This window comes from Salmo salar, chromosome ssa19 (assembly GCF_905237065.1).
Source record: "Salmo salar chromosome ssa19, Ssal_v3.1, whole genome shotgun sequence".
Taxonomy (NCBI): Eukaryota; Metazoa; Chordata; class Actinopteri; order Salmoniformes; family Salmonidae; genus Salmo; species Salmo salar.
In genome coordinates this window covers 75,539,144-75,558,801 of record NC_059460.1, presented here as the reverse complement: position 1 = coordinate 75,558,801, position 19,658 = coordinate 75,539,144, and the positions used below count along the sequence as shown (strand labels likewise).

The window sequence follows — 19,658 nt, the reverse complement described above, 5'->3', positions numbered from 1 at the left end:
AAGTGTGTGTGTTTGTGTGCAGCTGTGTCCCCAGTACTGGCCGGAGAACGGCGTGCACCGCCACGGGCCCATCCAGGTGGAGTTTGTGTCAGCTGATCTGGAGGAGGACATCATCAGCAGGATATTCCGCATCTACAACGCTGCACGGGTAAGAGACAGAACACACACACACATTCCCTCCCACTCGCACACACACAGTCATTCTAACATGTCCATATCTCTCTCTCTCCAGCCGCAGGACGGGTACCGTATGGTGCAGCAGTTCCAGTTCCTGGGCTGGCCCATGTACCGCGATACCCCCGTCTCCAAGCGCTCCTTCCTCAAGCTCATCCGCCAGGTGGACAAGTGGCAGGAGGAGTATGACGGGGGAGAGGGACGTACCGTGGTGCACTGTCTGTAAGTACGGTTGTATTAATCATCTCTGGCCCTCTGTTGCCTTTTAACATGTCAAATATATGAATTAATTCAATACAATTATTTTAAAATAGAATGACAAAGCTGTGAAACATGATCCTAAATATAAACCATTAACTTAGTGAATACCATTGGTGTTTAATATGAGGATGTCAGCATGAAATATATATTTTTAAATTGTTTACACACTTGTACTTATTTCACTATGTCGATATGTATATGTCAGTGTTTTGCCATTGAACTGGTTGTAGTGGTACAAATCAATAGTTGGAAGTTGCAGAGGTAATTGAAAATAATGCTGTTGTTGATTAGATGCTTTTTTCAATAATTAGGCTATTTAGTCACGTAAAAAATTATTACTATAAATAAATACAAATAAAAAAAGTTATTCAAGTAAGTTATGATAAAATGCCATAGATTTTCTGTTAATTACCAAAATTACTGAAGATTCCAGTAACTTTTGTAAATTACTGGTAGCTTTGCAGCCTTATCTGTAAGTACCTACCGGTCATGACTCAGCCTACACCTAGTGGACGGTAGACCTTAAACCTAGCTCTGTACTTCCTGAATGTGTGGAAAGAGAAGGGAATCTTCGGTATTTGATATAACAATCAGATGGGTAATTTTGGTCCAACATGGCCGCCCAAAATGCCACCGGGGTCACAGTAACACTGGACCACTCCGGTGGGACAGTGAAATGTCACGGTCATCCTCTAACGGTGATCAATTACACTCTTGCCATCGGGATGTAGCCCTGCGTCTCTTCATTCTGCCTTCTGACAGCCATCTGTAAGGGTGACATACTGAAGACAACACTCAGTGCTCACACAAACATTGTCTGCCATCATAATGAACCATAATGAACAGAACAACATTTAAAGGCCCACTTCCTAATTAAACAGAAAACAAGACAGCAGCCCTGCTTCTTGTTTTGCTGTAAAGCTCAGGAATAGGGCTGAAATATAGCACATTTCCCCCCAACATCAGACACCCCCTAACTTCGGACACTCTCTAGCGGTTAGAGAATTAAATCACCTCGAGCTCAACATTTAAATGGACCGGAAAACAACGGTACGTTTTGCGACTAAAGACACCCTTCTAGCTAGCTGACCACCGATTTTCATTGCAGTTTATTTAAGTTAGATTTTAAGTTTTCAAAAAAAGTAACATATACACATTGTAAAATTCGACTGCGCGACACACCAGACATTTAATATCCAACTTTTTACCTCTGAAATATAGCCAATGGATTTCAGGCAAGTAATAATCTTTTTACCGGAAGGCTAGCTAGTGAACTATCTAGTAAACACTTCGGATACAAGGTTGGTGTCTCTTTTTTTGAACAAAATTAAACTAATTTATCTTGTAATTGAACAAAATAGTAAGGTGGCCAATAACTGGGGACCATATGCCGATAATATGGGACGTATTGTGGGGGGTAAACAGCTTATCAAAAAGCTGATACTAGTATTTCTACTGAAATGTCAAACATGCTAATTGCTAACCCATTAGCTAACATTTTTACGACACCAATAATTACAAAACATTGATGGCTTGATCACAAGAGCACTGTTGAAGGTAATATATTTCTTAAACGCTGTTGAATATGCTGATAATACGGGGTGCTACGCGTGCTTGCGTGCGTGCGTGTGTGTGTGTGTGTATATATACATACATACACACACAGTTGAAGTCAGAAGTTTACATACACTTAGGTTGGAGTCATTAAAACTCTTTTTTTCAAACACTCCACAAATTTCTTGTTAACAAACTATAGTTTTGGCAAGTCGGTTAGGACATCTACTTTGTGCATGACACAAGTAATTTTTCCAACAATTGTTTACAGGCAGATTATTTCACTTATAATTCATTGTATCACAATTCCAGTGGGTCAGAAGTTTACACACACTAAGTTGACAGTGCCTTTAAACAGCTTGGAAAATTCCAGAAAATGATGTCATGGCTTTAGAAGATTCTAATAGGCTAATTGACTTAATTTCAGTCAATTGGAGGTGTACTTGTGGATGTATTTCAAGGCCTACCTTCAAACTCAGTGCCTCTTTGCTTGACATCATGGGAAAATCAAAAGAAGTCAGGCAAGACCTCAGAAAACAAATTGTAGACCTCCACAAGTCTGGTTCATCCTTGGGAGCAATTTACAAATGCCTGAAGGTACCACGTTCATCTAAACAAACAATAGTACGCAAGTATAAACACCATGGGACCACAGCCATCATACCGCTCAGGAAGAAGACGCGTTCTGTCTCCTAGAAATTAACGTACTTTGGTACGAAAAGTGCAAATCAATCCCAGAACAACAGCAAAGGACCTTGTGAAGATGCTGGATGAAACAGGTACAAAATTATCTATATCCACAGTAAAACGAGTCCTATATCGACATAACCTGAAAGGCCGCTCAGCAAGGAAGAAGCCACTGCTAAAAAACCTCCATAAAAAAAGCCAGACTACGGTTTGCAACTGCACATGGGGATAAAGATTGTACTTTTTGGATAAATGTCCTCTGATCTGATGAAACAAAAATAGAACTGCTTGGCCATGATGACCATCGTTATGTTTGGAGGAAAAAGGGGGAGGCTTGCAAGCCGAAGAATATCATCCCAACCGTGAAACACGGGGGTGGCAGCATCATCTGTTGGGGGTGCTTTGCTGCAGGAAGGACTGGTGCACTTCACAAAATAGATGGCATCATGAAAATGACCCCAAGCATACTTCCAAAGTTGTGGCAAAATGGCTTGAGGCCAACAAAGTCAAGGTATTGGAGTGGCCATCACAAAGCCCTGACCTCAATCCTATAGAAAATTTGTGGGCAGAACTGAAAAAGCATGTGCGAGCAAGGATGCCTACAAACCTGACTCAGTTACACCAGCTCTGTCAGGAGGAATGGGCCAAAATTCACCCAATTTATTGTGGGAAGCTTGTGGAAGGCTACCTGAAACGTTTGACCCAAGTTAAACAATTTAAAGGCAATGCTACCAAATACTAATTGAGCGTATGTAAACTTCTGACCCACTGGGAATGTGACGAAATAAATAAAAGCTGAAATAAAGCATTCTCTCTACTATTATTCTGACATTTCACATTGTTAAAATAAAGTGGTGATCCTAACTGACCTAAGACGGGGAATTTGTATTAGGATTAAATTTCAGGAATTGTGAAAAACTGAGTTTCAATGTATTTGGCTAAGGTGTATGTAAATTTCCGACTTCAACTGTATTTAATTCAAAATGATCAAAAATCTCTATCTATCTCTATTTGACCCATTTAGTCTGGCTCAAGCCAACTTTTTTAACCAGACAAATCAGTGTGATATCACGGTGTGAATGTAAATGTGCAATCCATCCTAGGTGATCTCCACTTACTAAATAGAAGAAATACAGAAGAGAGGCTGATCTGAATTACAAGAGGGAATCACATCAAATGAGCTTGTGGTTCCCAATGCTGCCCAGATTTAGCTTTTAATGCCCCAGTGGGAGAGGCCTCTGGGTGGGCCTCTGCCTCAGCTCAATCTGCCTTTCCTTATCTTCAGCAACCCCACTTTACTCAGAGAAATGGGGGGATGAGGAGGGGAGAGATAGATGAGGGGGAGAGAAGAGGCCCCAGTTGGGTGGGAAATGAGATTGGAAAGTAGAGGGAAGGAGGACGACAGGGTGGTTGTTGATGTAGTTTGTGATTGGTGCTCTTTAACAGGTTTACCGGTCCGTTCTGTAAGCCAGAGAGTCCAGGAGAAAAAAACTAAACATCCACATACGTGACTCTTATCGTTAGTCTCCGGAGAGATTCCAATCGCCCGACCAGAGAGCCCTACACACATATAGTCACACACAAGATGCAGACACACATACACACACAAGATGCAGACACACATACACACACAAGATGCAGACACACATACACACACAAGATGCAGACACACAAGCGCCGAAACACACTAACCAGAGACAAACAGCCCACACAACACACACGTTAAACAAAGGTCAGAAAGAGAACACTGTCCATCTGCCTGATCTGGCGGTCTATTACCTCCGTATAGTGTACTATATCGGAAATAGGAACCAAACATTCCCCGGAATAATGCGTAAGGCCAGAGGAATGTGGAGGTTGACAGAGGTTAACTCCTGAGTTGAGAGAGAAGTAAACGGGTTTTGTTCGTAAGGGAGAGTGGGGTAAGTTGAGCCACCCAAGTTGAGCCAAAGCAGTAAGTTGAGCCACCCAAGTTCAGTACGCTGAGCCACCCTTGTTTCTAGGAAACCAAACACAAAATGAATAATTTGACCAAATATTTAGGTAGAGGTCATCATTTCATGGAGTCTGTGAAGGAAGAAAAAGTAGAAAGCAAGTTAGATCCAAAAACCTGATTTTCACCAGGTCAAATTAGTTTGTGTTAGAGCTTTCATGATGCTTGTATCTAAACCAAAGTAGATCATTTAAAGATTGTTCTATAATTCAGTTGGGGACTCTATAAGCTTCAACATGAGGTCCTAAACCGAGCATGAACGTGCATCCTTGTACGCTAATATAGTCAAATGTTTGCCTTGGGGTAAGTTGAGCAAATTGAAACGTTTTCTTCCCAGCTGTAATGCAAGGCATTATCGCTGGGATATGAGCTAACAACAGGGCCTATATTAAAAGTGTTAAGTTGGTACAAATGATTTTTTTAGGTTTTAAAAGGATTATGTCAGTCAGATGTCTCTGAATCTTGTATGAAGGAAGTTAGACGTAGTTTCGTGAGCCCATGCTAACAAGCGTTAGCGCAACGACTGGAAGTCTATGGTATCTACTAGCATACTAGCAGTTACCATAGACTTCCAATCATTGCCCTAACGCTAGTTAGCAACTTCCTTCAAACAGCACGCAGAGACACAATTTTATTGACAAGTCCCTTTGACTCTGGGGAAGTAGATGGATGGCTTCGTTGCCAAAATCCTGACATATCCATTTAAGACTGTGTTACAAGATGCTTAAAATGCCGAAAACAAAACAGCGATTGGGTTTGTGTTGAATTGTATTTGGGAAATAATAAGTAAAACCATTCGGTATCGACATCTGTAGGTTGCTTAACTTGCCCTGTCCCTCGGCTCAACTTACTCCATACCTGGGGGATAAGTTGTGCTAAGTGAGCACTTTTTTTGGACAAGCTATGTTTTGAAAACTGTGATGTTTAAATGAATTGTGACTATTCCCAGGGATACACAACATCCTAAAATACAGTATATGTAGTTGTCTTTGTCAGAAAGAATACTATATTTCCCTTGACGGAGTGATGCTGAATGTAAAAAAATGGCTCAACTTACTCTCCCCTACACTGAACTCAAACTGCTTCCACTTGTGACACTTTGGGACTCTCCTTTTGCCACTCTTAAAAGCTATTTGGCTTTTCAGACAGTAAAGTTGACCATCTGGAGTGTTTCTGAGGAAGAGCACTAACTACTTAGAGAGCCAGCTGTATGTTCCACACAGGGGTGAAAGTAGAATGAATTTCTTCCCAGTACGGGACCTCCTATGCACAAAAACATTTGATGGGCCTAATCATAGAATTACATATAGAATCCCTATTAATTCAATAGGATCTCTGTGGGTCTAGTCATAAAAGACTATTCATTTAACTATTACCTTTTATTGTTGCATAAACACAACCTGTCATGTTTTCATCTGATACGTCAAACAATCACTTCAAAGGGCTCCTTTACTAGGCTACCCGCGCACGTTCATCCACTCTCAACATATTACCAGCCTCCAAACATTGGTGAACGGAAAGAGACATGTTACACAAAACACTAAAGTGTGATGACATTTGGTGATTGTCATTAGGCCAGAATGTATGCATCCACTGCTGTCCGCATGCGTCTCTATGTCGGCCACTCATCTCTGCCTTGGCAAAATGTCAGTGTTGTCAAACCGCATCACATTTTGGAGTGTAGGCTATAGCACCCATTTTCAAGTTCATTTGCTCATTTTCCATGCCTCTGACATGCGGTAATGATAAAAAGTGGTGTAATAGCTTACAGTTTTCTTGACATTTTGTTTTAATTATTGTGATAGGCTTCCTGTTTTACCGGTACCGCCTTACTTTCAGCCCACACACACTTGAGTATCAGTGGGTGGCCTGGCCACCTCCTGTAGTGGTGGAATGGCAGTACGGTGGCGCCATCTAGAGGGCAAAATCCAGAACAACAAGCACAGAAAGAGATTGGGAAATTTAGACAAGCTTTATGTCAAACATGTCATGAACCAATCACCATACAACACTGATAATTGTATTCATTCATGAAGCTTACATTTTGTCCAGGTAACACATTACTTAAACCCGCTGTAATGTTTTAAAAATTGGACAAAGGACACTTAATTTGGGGGTGGAAATGTTTTGCAAATCTGAAAGGTTTTTATGGACTTGTTATACAAATATTATGACTAGGTCTATGATCCAACCCTCTCTTTCTCTCTCTCTCTCTCTCTCTCTCTCTCTCTCTCTCTCTCTCTCTCTCTCTCTCTCTCTCTCTCTCTCTCTCTCTCTCTCTCTCTCTCTCTCTCTCTCTCTCTCTCTCTCTCTCTCTCTCTCTCTCTCTCTCTCTCTCTCTCTCTCTCTCTCTCTCTCTCTCTCTCAGGAATGGTGGAGGACGTAGCGGGACGTTCGGTGCAATTAGCATCGTGTGCGAAATGCTCCGGCATCAGCGCTCGGTCGATGTGTTCCACGCGGTCAAAACGCTGAGGAACAACAAACCCAACATGGTCGACTTACTGGTAAGAACCAGTGCTGATCCAGGATCAGTTCTCTATTTTAGATCATAAGGAATAACATGAGATGGAAGGGGAGGGGCTGTTCCTAGATCAGCACTCTTACTCTGAGATGATTTATGAATACAGACCCTAACCCTTATAGTGGTTCACTGGTTATCACTACAAATTCTGCAGTTACAACACGCTAATGGGTACTTATGGGACAAGTTGTGCTGCCAAAGTCAGTTGAACTTGACTCCAGAAAATTGCTGTTGACATTTTGAAAAAGGAGAAAATAGCACCGTGATTGTGAATCGCACAGACATTATAATGCAGTATTTAAAGGCCAAGTCAATTCAGCCACGTCTGGTCCAGTCACTGTCATTGATGTACTCTTCTTCCCATTCTTTCACAGGATCAATACAAGTTCTGCTATGAGGTGGCACTGGAGTACTTGAATTCTGGTTAGCTGTGCTGAAAGCTGCTCCCCTCATCTGTCCTACCCCTTTCAAGCCCCCGCACCACAGCCCTCACAGCTTCCCTTGACACAGTCTCTTAAACCTGAGTGAATGTTGGTAACTGGAGGACAGAAATGAAGTGCTGTGTTCCGCTGGGCACGGGACAGGGTCGTGCCATCGCACCGCTACGGGACAGGGTCGTGCCATCGCACCGCTACGGGACAGGGTCGTGCCATCGCACCGATACGGATTTAAGAAGAGGGCAGAGAGGGTCTCCCCCAGTCTACTCTGAAATGGCTACGTTGACCCTGAACTTGATGAACTTTCCCCCTTGCACCTCTCATCCCTCTCATCCCTGCCCCCCCAACCCCTCTCCTCTCTACTAGACAGCACTACTGTATTTACCCCCTCACTCAGAACAGCGCCTGAACAGGAGTTCACACTGATGTATTCTATATCCCATATGTCACCATCTCCCAACCCTCTCTATTGTTTTAACAAAAAAAGCTCTCCTCTTACCTGTTTATTGCCTTTTTAATCCTCATCAGATGATCAATGTCATTTCTGTTTTTGTGGGTAAATGCGACATAAGCGTAATGTTGATATGTTGGTTTGTAATCCATGTTTTTCATTTCTGTTGATATATATATATATTTTTTTTTACAATGTTTGTTAATATGGTGAAGCGGTTTGACATGTATAGCTAAAGTTGAACCAGCATTAAGAAAGAAAGTGAAATCTTAAATGTTTATGCTGCCATCGCTTTGGTTGCTGTTAGTATCGTCGTGCTGGCAGGAGGGAAAAAAACCGTCCTGCAACATCCACACCAAGCTTTTCGTCAGGTCAACAGATCCAAAGCTTAATTAATTGTGGTCATTATTGTTAATATTGTAAATATTTGAAGTTGGACAGACTATTTATTCATTGAGCGTTTTTGTGAAGCACATTGAGTGACAATCATGTTCTTTTGGGGTCATATTTTTTTTTTACTTTCTTTTGACTTTTTTTGCATAATGTTGACCAGATGTATTGTAAGCCTTGTATTTATCTTGTATGGAAGAAAAAAACTACTCAAACTTACAAATACATACATATCTATTGATATGTGTTTTTTGTGTTGTGCAGATTTTATTCTCATCCATTTTTAGCTGGCAGTGGCTAAAGTTTGAAGTGGCTGTTTAAAGAAATCTGAGCCATGGATTACAGTTTCTCCTGGCTCATAGACTACTTTCAGAAATCTGAGCCATGGATTACAGTTTCTCCTGGCTCATAGACTACTTTCAGAAATCTGATCCATGGATTACAGTTTCTCCTGGCTCATAGACTACTTTCAGAAATCTGAGCCATGGATTACAGTTTCTCCTGGCTCATAGACTACTTTCAGAAATCTGAGCCATGGATTACAGTTTCTCCTGGCTCATAGACTACTTTCAGAAATCTGAGCCATGGATTACAGTTTCTCCTGGCTCATAGACTACTTTCAGAAATCTGATCCATGGATTACAGTTTCTCCTGGCTCATAGATTACTCTGAGTAATGAACATTAAATTGTAAAATACCAAAATGATCCTTTAAGGTTGAGCTTTGAGGCATGCCATGGAATATGTTGATTGAATTTTGGTCATAATTGTTAGGTGCTATGAAATTTGCTTGTACATGTTAGGTGCTATGAAATTCAACGTGATTGTGATTGAAATCTATACAGAAGAGTACTAGTAGTGAAGACCATACCCTTTGTACAATGGCAGAAATATTTTGAGGCAAGAAACTACGAGACCCAGCATGCAGCAGCATGTGAGCTCACCAAATATTTCCTAATTTAACCCCACTCTGCCTCATTAGGATAATTATGGGAGATTGTCAATAGTCAGTCCTCTCCTCGCTAGTGGCGCTCTACAGTTTCAATGTGACGTTGTATTCTGTAACAGTGAATGGAATCATTACTATAATATGAAGTGAAGTGTACTGCAACTATATAAGGCACCACAGGATGGCAGCAGAGACCAGAACCTTTATAAACCCATTGTCAATGAACCCATGCAAGGTGAGATTTATGCGCCCATGTAGTCTCGCCTGCTCCTGACTTTCTGGTTGGAACTGCTTTGTTTCGAATTGCAAATTTATGTCAATAATAAATATGATACCTATATATTTCTAAAAAGGCCAATATGATGTGTACCCACAGAAGGATCTGCACATGTTCGTACTCAGTTAAACCTCGAGATGCATTTAGTTGTGACAGTCATAACACATCATGCGCGAGTTACCTTTCTTTACATTTCTTCATTATATTAAGAATGAATCGTTTTTACATTACAGAAATTGCTGTCAGAGTGCCATCATAACGGAATCGATTGTAGATTCTCCAGTCGTTGTAATCATTGAGAGCCAATGAATTTCGTGCTTCTAAAAACGGTGAATACACCGTATCCAACCACAGCTCAAGAAGAGGACAGAAACCCTCCTTTCTGCGTGAGTTCAACCAACCAACAGTGGGCATTATGAATATTTCTCTGGGAGTGAGGTATAGTATACAGATGCGTGACTACTTGTCGCTAAATAGTTTTTTTTATTTAAACTAGCTAATTGCAGGTACAATTCTGGTCCTTGTTGTTTTTAACATAGCATTTGAGATCTGTTCCAGTTTTTGATCATTTTGATGTAGTGTCGCTGCTAAAAGATGCCGCAGCCGAAATCCCGTAAAATCGCCGTCCTAGGCTACAGATCCGTCGGTAAGTAGACGCAATTTAGTCGTTTTCAGTGGTGGCGAGGTCTATTGTGCGGTTTCTATGTAGGCGAGTTCAATGACGATAGCTTCACATACAACTAGCAAGATGTCAACGGCATGCTCGTTCTCTAGCGGCTACTACAACTATGTCCGCTGCCTGGCCAGTTGTTGAATCAGCCAGTCAGCTGAATGTCACTCAACTGGAAACCCACGACTCCAGAGATTTGGTTGAACTGTAGCATAGGCCTACCCCTAGTAGCCAGCGCTAGTAGGCCTCCCACTGAAATCCCAATTTAAATGGCAGTCTATACTTAATTGCATATTGCACAGTACTTTAAATCATGTTTTATATTTCGTTACGTCAATGTTGTTACGCAAGCCAGTACCAAGCAAGACGGAGTTCATTCACAGCAGGTGTGGACAGCAGGAGCGGACAGCAGGTGTGGACAGCCGGAGCGGTCCTGATGCTGGCACTTATTAATACCCCAGTTAGCACATTTGGTTTCATAAAATTGTGGAAACGAACGTTTTTTGTTTCCCATTGATTCTGGGAACGAAGCAATTAGTTTCCTGGACAGTAAACATGTTCAGAGAACAAAGTTAACATTTTGCCTGTTCTGGGAACCTTCATTTTTAGGTTGCAGGGAGGTTCTGATAACGTTTTACTATGGTTCCGTGAAAGTTTACCTGGGAGTTTTTATTAACGTTCTGAGAATGGAAATCATAGGTTATTTGAAGGTTTTTGAATAACTTTAAAACGTTCACTGAATGTTTCAATAAGACTTTTACTAACACTGCTAGCTTAGTCTGTTGAACTCCAAGCACAGGTGGGACAAATGGAAAAGAATTTGCTTAGGCATTCAAACATGTATTTTTTATTGTAGCATGGCGTCAGTGAGATTCAAACCTATGATCTTCAGTTCTCTATCCATGTAATTAGTCCACTGCGCCACCAGGATGGAGATACCAAGCCATGTTTTTTTTTTTTTTTTTTTTTACTCATACAAAGCTGTTTCATTTTGTCTAATCAAACACCATATATAAAAGGAAACAAGCACTCATTAAGATCAGGTGTGGCCAATTAATGGGCACAGCCAACACACTTTACAAGATAGAGAGTTTGGACACTGAAAACAGAACGTTTTTCAATAACATTTGTAGTTTGTTCTTTGAACATTACTAATGGCTTCTTGTGTTTTTCATGGAAAGGTTTCTAAATGTTCTGAGAACATGACTTAAAATATAACCGTGAGGAAACCTGGTGGAAACGTTATGCTGTATTGTATTGAAATTCCCATAGGAGAGTGTTCTTTCTTAACATTCTCTGAACTGTTTGAGAACATTCCTAGAACATTACCAACATTTTTATTCAATGTAATCATGTTTGAACTTTTAGGGAACGTTCTGTTAGTTTCACTTTGCAGAAATCACTCTGCCATTTCCTGATTGTTAAAACTATAATAGTTCGCCTAATTTCAGTTTGGGACAAAATATACTAATCAGAATCATTGTACCATCTAAACCGCTGTCAAATATATTTTCCATAGCCAAAAATATTGTTGTTTGACCTGTTTGAATCTGGTGTACAAAACCAAAAATAAAAGACGCAAAAACCTAAACTTAAGAACGGGAAGCATAGAGATAGCGCACATAATTGATCTACCACTTTTTAGACTTGTTTTCAAGTAGGATGACTGATCTATAACTCACATTTCTATGTGAATTTGGTCAGGTCACCCAAAAAGTTACATATTGCCACTTTAAATGAATAAAAAAACAAGAAAATTAATATTATTTTGTCAAGTTCCATAAATGTGCTGATAATGTTCCAAAGCTAAGCAACTGTTCTGCACCATTCCCAGAACGTTGTGGGAAGGTTGTGTGCAAAAATAACCATAGGACAACCGCGCTCTTATGAAACATATGGTTCTCAGAACATTATGTGCTAGCTGGGATGTCGCGACTCAGGAGAGTAGAAGTATTACTGTCAATGTGGTAGCTTTTTATGAAGGAATTTGGCGGTTACCTCAAATTACATTCCATATGCTAGTGAACAGTGGATAGGTTACCTGTCCAAAACGTTTATAATTAACAGTAACTTTTGAATTACCCAAACTCAGTAACATAATCTGATTACTTTCAGTTACTTCTGAATGACTTTCCCCTTTGGGTGCATTAGAAGAAGACAAAAAGGATCCACCAAACACATTTGGTGTGTCATCATAATGGTCTCTGATTGGTGGTCATCATTTGGTGTGTCATCATAGTGGTCTCTGATTGGTGGTAATCATTTGGTGTGTCATCATAGTGGTCTCTGATTGGTGGTCATCATTTGGTGTGTCATCATAGTGGTCTCTGATTGGTGGTCATCATTTGGTGTGTCATCATAGTGGTCTCTGATTGGTGGTAATCATTTGGTGTGTCATCATAGTGGTCTCTGATTGGTGGTCATCATTTGGTGTGTCATCATAGTGGTCTCTGATTGGTGGTCATCATTTGGTGTGTCATCATAGTGGTCTCTGATTGGTGGTAATCATTTGGTGTGTCATCATAGTGGTCTCTGATTGGTGGTCATCATTTGGTGTGTCATCATAGTGGTCTCTGATTGGTGGTCATCATTTGGTGTGTCATCATAGTGGTCTCTGATTGGTGGTAATCATTTGGTGTGTCATCATAGTGGTCTCTGATTGGTGGTCATCATTTGGTGTGTCATCATAGTGGTCTCTGATTGGTGGTCATAATTTGGTGTGTCATCATAGTGGTCTCTGATTGGTGGTCATCATTTGGTGTGTCATTATAGTGGTCTCTGATTGGTGGTCATCATTTGGTGTGTCATCATAGTGGTCTAACTTGTGTTCACTCATTCAGATGGAACAAACTTACATTTGTGCCTTTTTTCAATGTTGAATTTAATTTCATTGAGTAAACAGAAAGGTGTCAATGTATTTTTTCTGAATTTAAAAGAAGTCCAAGAAGTAATCATCTAGTTTTTCAAAAGTAGCCTATCTGTAATCTGACTTGATATTTTTTGTTGTTGTTGCTGGTAACGTAACTGATTAGTTTGTTTTTGGTAAAGCAGATTACATGTAATCAATTACTCCCCAACCCTACTAGTGAAGTGACTAGTGAAGTGAAGAAAACAAGTAATTGCATGCTGGCCTAGTTCAATGACTTACATTTTGGCCTCCCGAGTGGCGCAGCAGTCTAAGGCACTTTGGCTTGGATGCATATTTTATGTGGTTGAAATACTGTCAGCTTTTATGACGCAGATAAAGATAATACCTTTACAGACGGTCCCTAACCACACATTCATTCTCTCAAGATGCTGAAATAAATAAATCAGATTTCTCCACTTCTGTTCCCGAGTCAAAATGTACATTTTGACATCATTTTACTGCATGAAATGCTTAGTTCTGCAGGAGTTAATATTATTTTAGACTATGAGGTTTTCGACCTACAGTCAGTGTCCAGATTTCAGCTTGGCTACTATTACATTTAACCCATCTGTACAGTACAGTTCCCTTGATGTGCCATTTTGAAGTCCCTGTCTTGTGACTGTTCAATTTGTGTAGCGCCTCATCCTCTTTTACGATTTTACCAAATCTTTCCCAAACAGACTTTTGGCACTCCTCTTTATTTTCAAATCTCCATCTCGCAGCTTTTCTCTTATTGAATTAAACTCTGAAATTGTCCTTTTTTGCCTCAGTGGATTAAAGTTGACTTTTTCTGACCAAGTTCCCAAAAGCATTTGGCAGTTGGCTTGTATTTTGCACGCTACAGTAAGGCCTTAACGCTTAGGCTATGCGCTAACTCCAGATAAACAATGAACGAAAAACCTCAATGTATGTAGCCTATAGATATGAAATGCACAAGAATTTATTCATTGTTTTCTCTTTTCAACCCGCGGATATAACCACGGGGACTGCGGGATATGAGTCAACCCGCGGATATAACCACGGGACTGCGGGATATGAGTCAACCCGCGGATATAACCACGGGGACTGCGGGATATGAGTCAACCCGCGGATTTAACCACGGGGACTGCGGGATATGAGTCAACCCGCGGATATAACCACGGGACTGCGGGATATGAGTCAACCCGCGGATATAACCACGGGGACTGCGGGATATGAGTCAACCCGCGGATTTATCCACGGGACTGCGGGATATGAGTCAACCCGCGGATTTAACCACGGGGACTGCGGGATATGAGTCAACCCGCGGATATAACCACGGGGACTGCGGGATATGAGTCAACCCGCGGATTTATCCACGGGACATGAGTCAACCCGCGGATTTAACCACGGGGACTGCGGGATATGAGTCAACCCGCGGATTTAACCACGGGGACTGCGGGATATGAGTCAACCCGCGGATTTAACCACGGGGACTGCGGGATATGAGTCAACCCGCGGATATAACCACGGGGACTGCGGGATATGAGTCAACCCGCGCATCACTGTTAGACATGTCACCTTGGTATTACCATTAATGTCAGAGGTTGAGCCCTTGACATGATAGTCTGAAAACTATTTTCAGAAGTTGGTCCACAAACAGCAGTGGATATTTTCCATGCCAGAGATGTTGGTATTACGGTCCGGTTTTGGATGTAGACCAGATGTCACAGCTTCCAGTCATTAAACCAACCTCCCGGCGTTGGTTCACAAACAACGTGGAATAATGTTGGACCGCAAACGTTTTAATAATATCTTTCCTCCATTGCCGTACAAATGTACACCACAAGTGTAGTAAAATCCCTGTTGCAAAATCATAGCAATATACTATAGGCCTTTCCATTTAGTTTGGTTCATTCACAAGACAAGTCCAAGAAAATCAAGACCATAGACTACAGTATAAGGATTAAATGATCAGCCTGTCATTTCCAGTGTTCACATACATTCTAAAGACAATTGATAATGTCCCCATTTTTCTGTCCTCATAAAACCTTTTTTGCCATATTATTGTACTCCAGCTATTCGTCCCATTTATTATTATTTTTTTTTTCCAGCCTTCCTACTGTAATATGCTGCATATGTTGTACTGTATACTAAAGGCTCAAAAGGACACCCGCAGTGCGTTACAGCGACTCATACGTAGCAAATGTGTTAATTGGCATGTCTCCAGTCTTTGTAATAGTCATGCTGAATCTTTAAATATGTCCTGTGTTCATAGGCTTTGGCTCGTGCCTCATTAAAGCCAATGCACTGAAGAGGAAGGATAAAATTGGTTTGTACAGTGCCATGGAATACACTACTCCTTCCTGTTTCTCCACACATTGTGTCAGGTCACTGCATAATCTGCAACTCCTGCATCTGGGCATTGTTTTGAGGTCGCATACAATTACAGAGAGAGAACTGTATGTTCAGATGTTTTTGTCGCAGGGGCTATTTATAGTTCAGAGGATGCCCTGTGTCCTCATCAAACTTAAACTGCTACCAGGTTTGATAACCTGGTTAGAATTATGTACATTCCCCATGCATTTCTAATGTGTCGTCAGCAAACCAAAGTGAAAACTGGTGTGAAACCGGGTTAACATTATGTAGGCCAGGGTTCCCCGACTGGTGGGGCCTGCGGGTGGTTTTATTTGGCCCCCCCCACTGTTTTTGAGCAGTGTTTAAAAAATGTTTTTTTTTGAAAGTATTATTTTGGAAAGGGATTTTAATTTTGGAAATCAAAGTATTCCAACGCATAATAGAGATGTGGTCGTATACAAATAATAATTGATTGGATTTATATAGAACTTTTCTACTAACTGAAGTACTCAAAGCGCTTTACATAGTAAGGAGAAACTCACCTCATCCACCATCAATGTGTAGCACCCACCTCAGTGATGCACGGTGACCATTGTTGTGCCGGAACGCTCACCACACATCATCTGTCAGGTGGAGAGACCACAGAGAGTCAGGACGCCCGTTTTAACGTCCCATCTGAAAGACGGCACGCTACGTACGGCAATGTCCCCAAACGTAATCAAGATTTGAAATTATGTCTTAGTCAAAAATGTGATTACTCAATTTGCCGTGGAATTTTTTTTTTTACAATTATGTTCAACCATCCACCCAATAAAAAAATGGCCCGCAGCTGAATCTAGTTGTTGATCCCCGATGTTGGCTATTTCCAATGGTGTTCATCAAACCAGGCTGAGAACTTAATTTGTTTTTTGGGGGTATCTGTACTTTACTTTGCTATTTATATTTTTGACCATTTTTATTTCACTACATTCCTAAAGGAAATAATGTACCTTTTTACTTCATACTTTTTCTCTGACACCCAACAGTACTCGTTACATTTTGAATGTTTAGCAGGACAGGAAAATGGTCCAATTCACGCACTTATCCAAGAGAACATCCCTGGTCATCACAACTGCCTCTGATCTGGTGGACTCACTAAACAGAGAACATCCCTGATCATCCCTACTGCCTCTGATCTGGTGGACTCACTAAACAGAGAACATCCCTGGTCATCACTACTGCCTCTGATCTGGTGGACTCACTAAACAGAGAACATCCCTGGTCATCACTACTGCCTCTGATCTGGTGGACTCACTAAACAGAGAACATCCCTGGTCATCACTACTGCCTCTGATCTGGTGGACTCACTAAACAGAGAACATCCCTGGTCATCACTACTGCCTCTGATCTGGTGGACTCACTAAACAGAGAACATCCCTGGTCATCACTACTGCCTCTGATCTGGTGGACTCACTAAACAGAGAACATCCCTGGTCATCACTACTGCCTCTGATCTGGTGGACTCACTAAACAGAGAACATCCCTGGTCATCCCTACTGCCTCTGATCTGGAGGACTCACTAAACAGAGAACATCCCTGGTCATCCCTACTGCCTCTGATCTGGCGGACTCACTAAACACAATGCTTTGTAAATTATGTCTGTGCTTTGGAGTGCGCCCCTGGGTATCCGTAATGGTGCCATCTGTTTCGCTTAAAGCAACAATATGTATCTTTTTGGGCGAGCCGACCAAATGCACATAGAAATGTGAGTTAGAGATCTTTCATTCCCTTTGAAAGCAAGTCTAAGAAGCGGTAGATCTGCGCTATTTCTATGCTTTCCGTTCTGCAGTTTAGTTTTTACATCTTTTACTTTGGCTTTTGTACACCAGCTTCAAACAGCTGAATAAACATTATTTTTGGATATGGAAAATATATTTCACAGCTGTTTAGATTGTGTACAATGGGTTTTCTACAATGACCGCTTGTTTGGTCTCACAAATTGAAATGTAGAATTTTAGCAACCAGGAAATGGCGGAGCAATTTCTGCATAGTGCATCTTTTATATAAGGAATTTGAAATGATACTTAAGTACAGTTGAAGTCGGAAGTTTACATACACTTAGGTTGGAGTCAACAAATTTCTTGTTAACAAACTATAGTTTTGGCAAGTCAGTTAGGGCATCTACTTTGTGCATGACACAAGTCATTTTTCCAACAATTGTTTACAGACAGATTATTTCACTTATAATTCACTATCACAATTCCAGTGGGTCAGAAGTTTACATACACGAAGTTGACTGTGCCTTTAAACAGCTTGGAAAATTCCAGAAAATGGTGTCATTGCTTAAGAAGCTTCTGATAGGCTAATTGACATAATTTGAGTCAATTGGAGGTGTACCTGTGGATGTATTTCAAGGCCTACCTTCAAACTCAGTGCCTCTTTGCTTGACATGGCTGATTTCTTTAGATTTTCCCAAGACCTCAGAAAAAAATTGTAGACCTCCACAAGTCTGGTTCATCCTTGGGAGAAATTTCCAAATGCCTGAAGGTACCACGTTCATCAGTACAAACAATAGTACGCAAGTATAAACACCATGGGACCACGCAGCCGTAATACCTGTTCAGGAAGGAGATGCATTCTGTCTCCTAGAGATGAATGTACTTTGGTGTGAGTAGTGCAAATCAATCCCAGAACAGCAGCAAAGGACCTTGTGAAGATGCTGGAGGAAACGGGTACAAAAGTATCTATATTCACAATAAAACAAGTCTTATATTGACATAACCTGAAAGGCCGCTCAGCAAGGAAGAAGCCACTGCTCCAAAACCTGCATAAAAAGCCAGACTATGGTTTGCAACTGCACATGGGGACAAAGGTTGTACTTTTTGGAGAAATGTCCTCTGGTCTGATGAAACAAAAATAGAACTGTTTGGCCATAATGACCATCGTTATGTTTGGAGGAAAAAGGGGGAGGCTTGCAAGCCGAAGAACACCATCCCAACCGTGAAGCAGGGGGTGGCAGCATCATGTTGTAGGGGTGCTTTGCTGCAGGAGGGACTGGTGCACTTCACAAAATAGATGTCAGGAAAATGATGTGGCTATATTGAAGCAACATCTCAAGACATCAGTCAGGAAGTTAAAGCTTGGTCGCAAATGGGTCTTCCAAATGGACAATGACCCCAAGCATACTTTCAAAGATGTGTCAAAATTGCTTAAGGTTAACAAAGTCAAGGTATGGTAGTGGCCATCACAAAGCCTTGACCTCAATCCTATAGAAAATGTATGGGCAGAACTGAAAAAGCGTGTGCGAGCAAGGAGGCCTACAAACCTGACTAATTACACCAGCTCTGTCAGGCGGAGTTGGCCAAAATTCACCCAACTTATTGTGGGAAGCTTGTGGAAGGCTACCCGAAACGTTTCACCAAAGTTATTAAATAATTTAAAGGCAATGCTACCAAATACTAATTGAGTGTATGTAAACTTCTGACCCACTAGGAACGTGATGAAAGAAATAAAAGCTGAAATAAATCATTCTTTCAACTATTATTCTGACATTTCACATTCTTAAAATAAAGTGGTTATCCTAACTGACCTAAGACAGGGAATTTTTACTAGGATTAAATGTCAGGAATTGTGAATAACTGAGTTTAAATGTATTTGGCTAAGGTGTATGTAAACTTCCGACTTCAACTGTATATTTAAAACCAAATACTTGTATTATTTTACTGGGTGACTTTTACTTGAGTCATTTTCTATTTAGGCATCTTTACTTTTACTCAAGTATGACATTGCGTACTTTTTCCACCACGGATTCTCTGCTTTTCCAATGTGTTTTCCTCAAACCTAAACTGAAACAGTGTTCGAATGGTGTACATTTCCTACACATTGTGACTATCCTTCGCTGAGCCCAACATACCTCAAGTAGAATTCACAAAGAATCTGAAAGCATTTCAAACTATGTAGACTATTTTATATTTATCTCAATCAACTGCATGTGTGTGTCCCTGGAGCTTCAACACCCGGGGAGACAAGAGGTCATCATTCAGCATGGATGGGAGACTAGTGGAGCGTTGAAAATGGGAGCGAGCTTCTCAT

At 41.0% G+C, this 19,658-nt stretch overlaps 2 protein-coding genes across 14 annotated transcripts in view; both read left to right on the top strand.

Moving 5' to 3' along the window:
- The window catches only part of LOC106579657 (receptor-type tyrosine-protein phosphatase mu), a 285,182-nt gene extending 276,473 nt beyond the window's left edge, over positions 1–8,709 (top strand). For all 12 annotated transcript variants that reach the window (XM_014159782.2, XM_014159788.2, XM_045702733.1 and 9 more), the window contains 4 exons: positions 23–148; positions 233–396; positions 7,038–7,173; positions 7,565–8,709. In XM_014159782.2, coding sequence (XP_014015257.1) covers positions 23–148; positions 233–396; positions 7,038–7,173; positions 7,565–7,618 — 480 coding nt within the window. In that variant the 3' untranslated portion in view covers positions 7,619–8,709. The remainder of the gene's footprint in view (positions 1–22; positions 149–232; positions 397–7,037; positions 7,174–7,564) is intronic.
- A 1,373-nt stretch (positions 8,710–10,082) lies between these two features.
- Positions 10,083–19,658, top strand: part of LOC106579659 (GTP-binding protein Rheb) — a 41,273-nt gene continuing 31,697 nt past the window's right edge. Inside the window, exon 1 of one of the 2 annotated variants that reach the window (XM_014159793.2) lies at positions 10,083–10,339. In XM_014159793.2, the coding sequence (XP_014015268.1) occupies positions 10,288–10,339 (52 nt within the window). In that variant the 5' untranslated portion in view covers positions 10,083–10,287. The remainder of the gene's footprint in view (positions 10,340–19,658) is intronic. The other variant, XM_014159794.2, reaches the window with a different exon arrangement.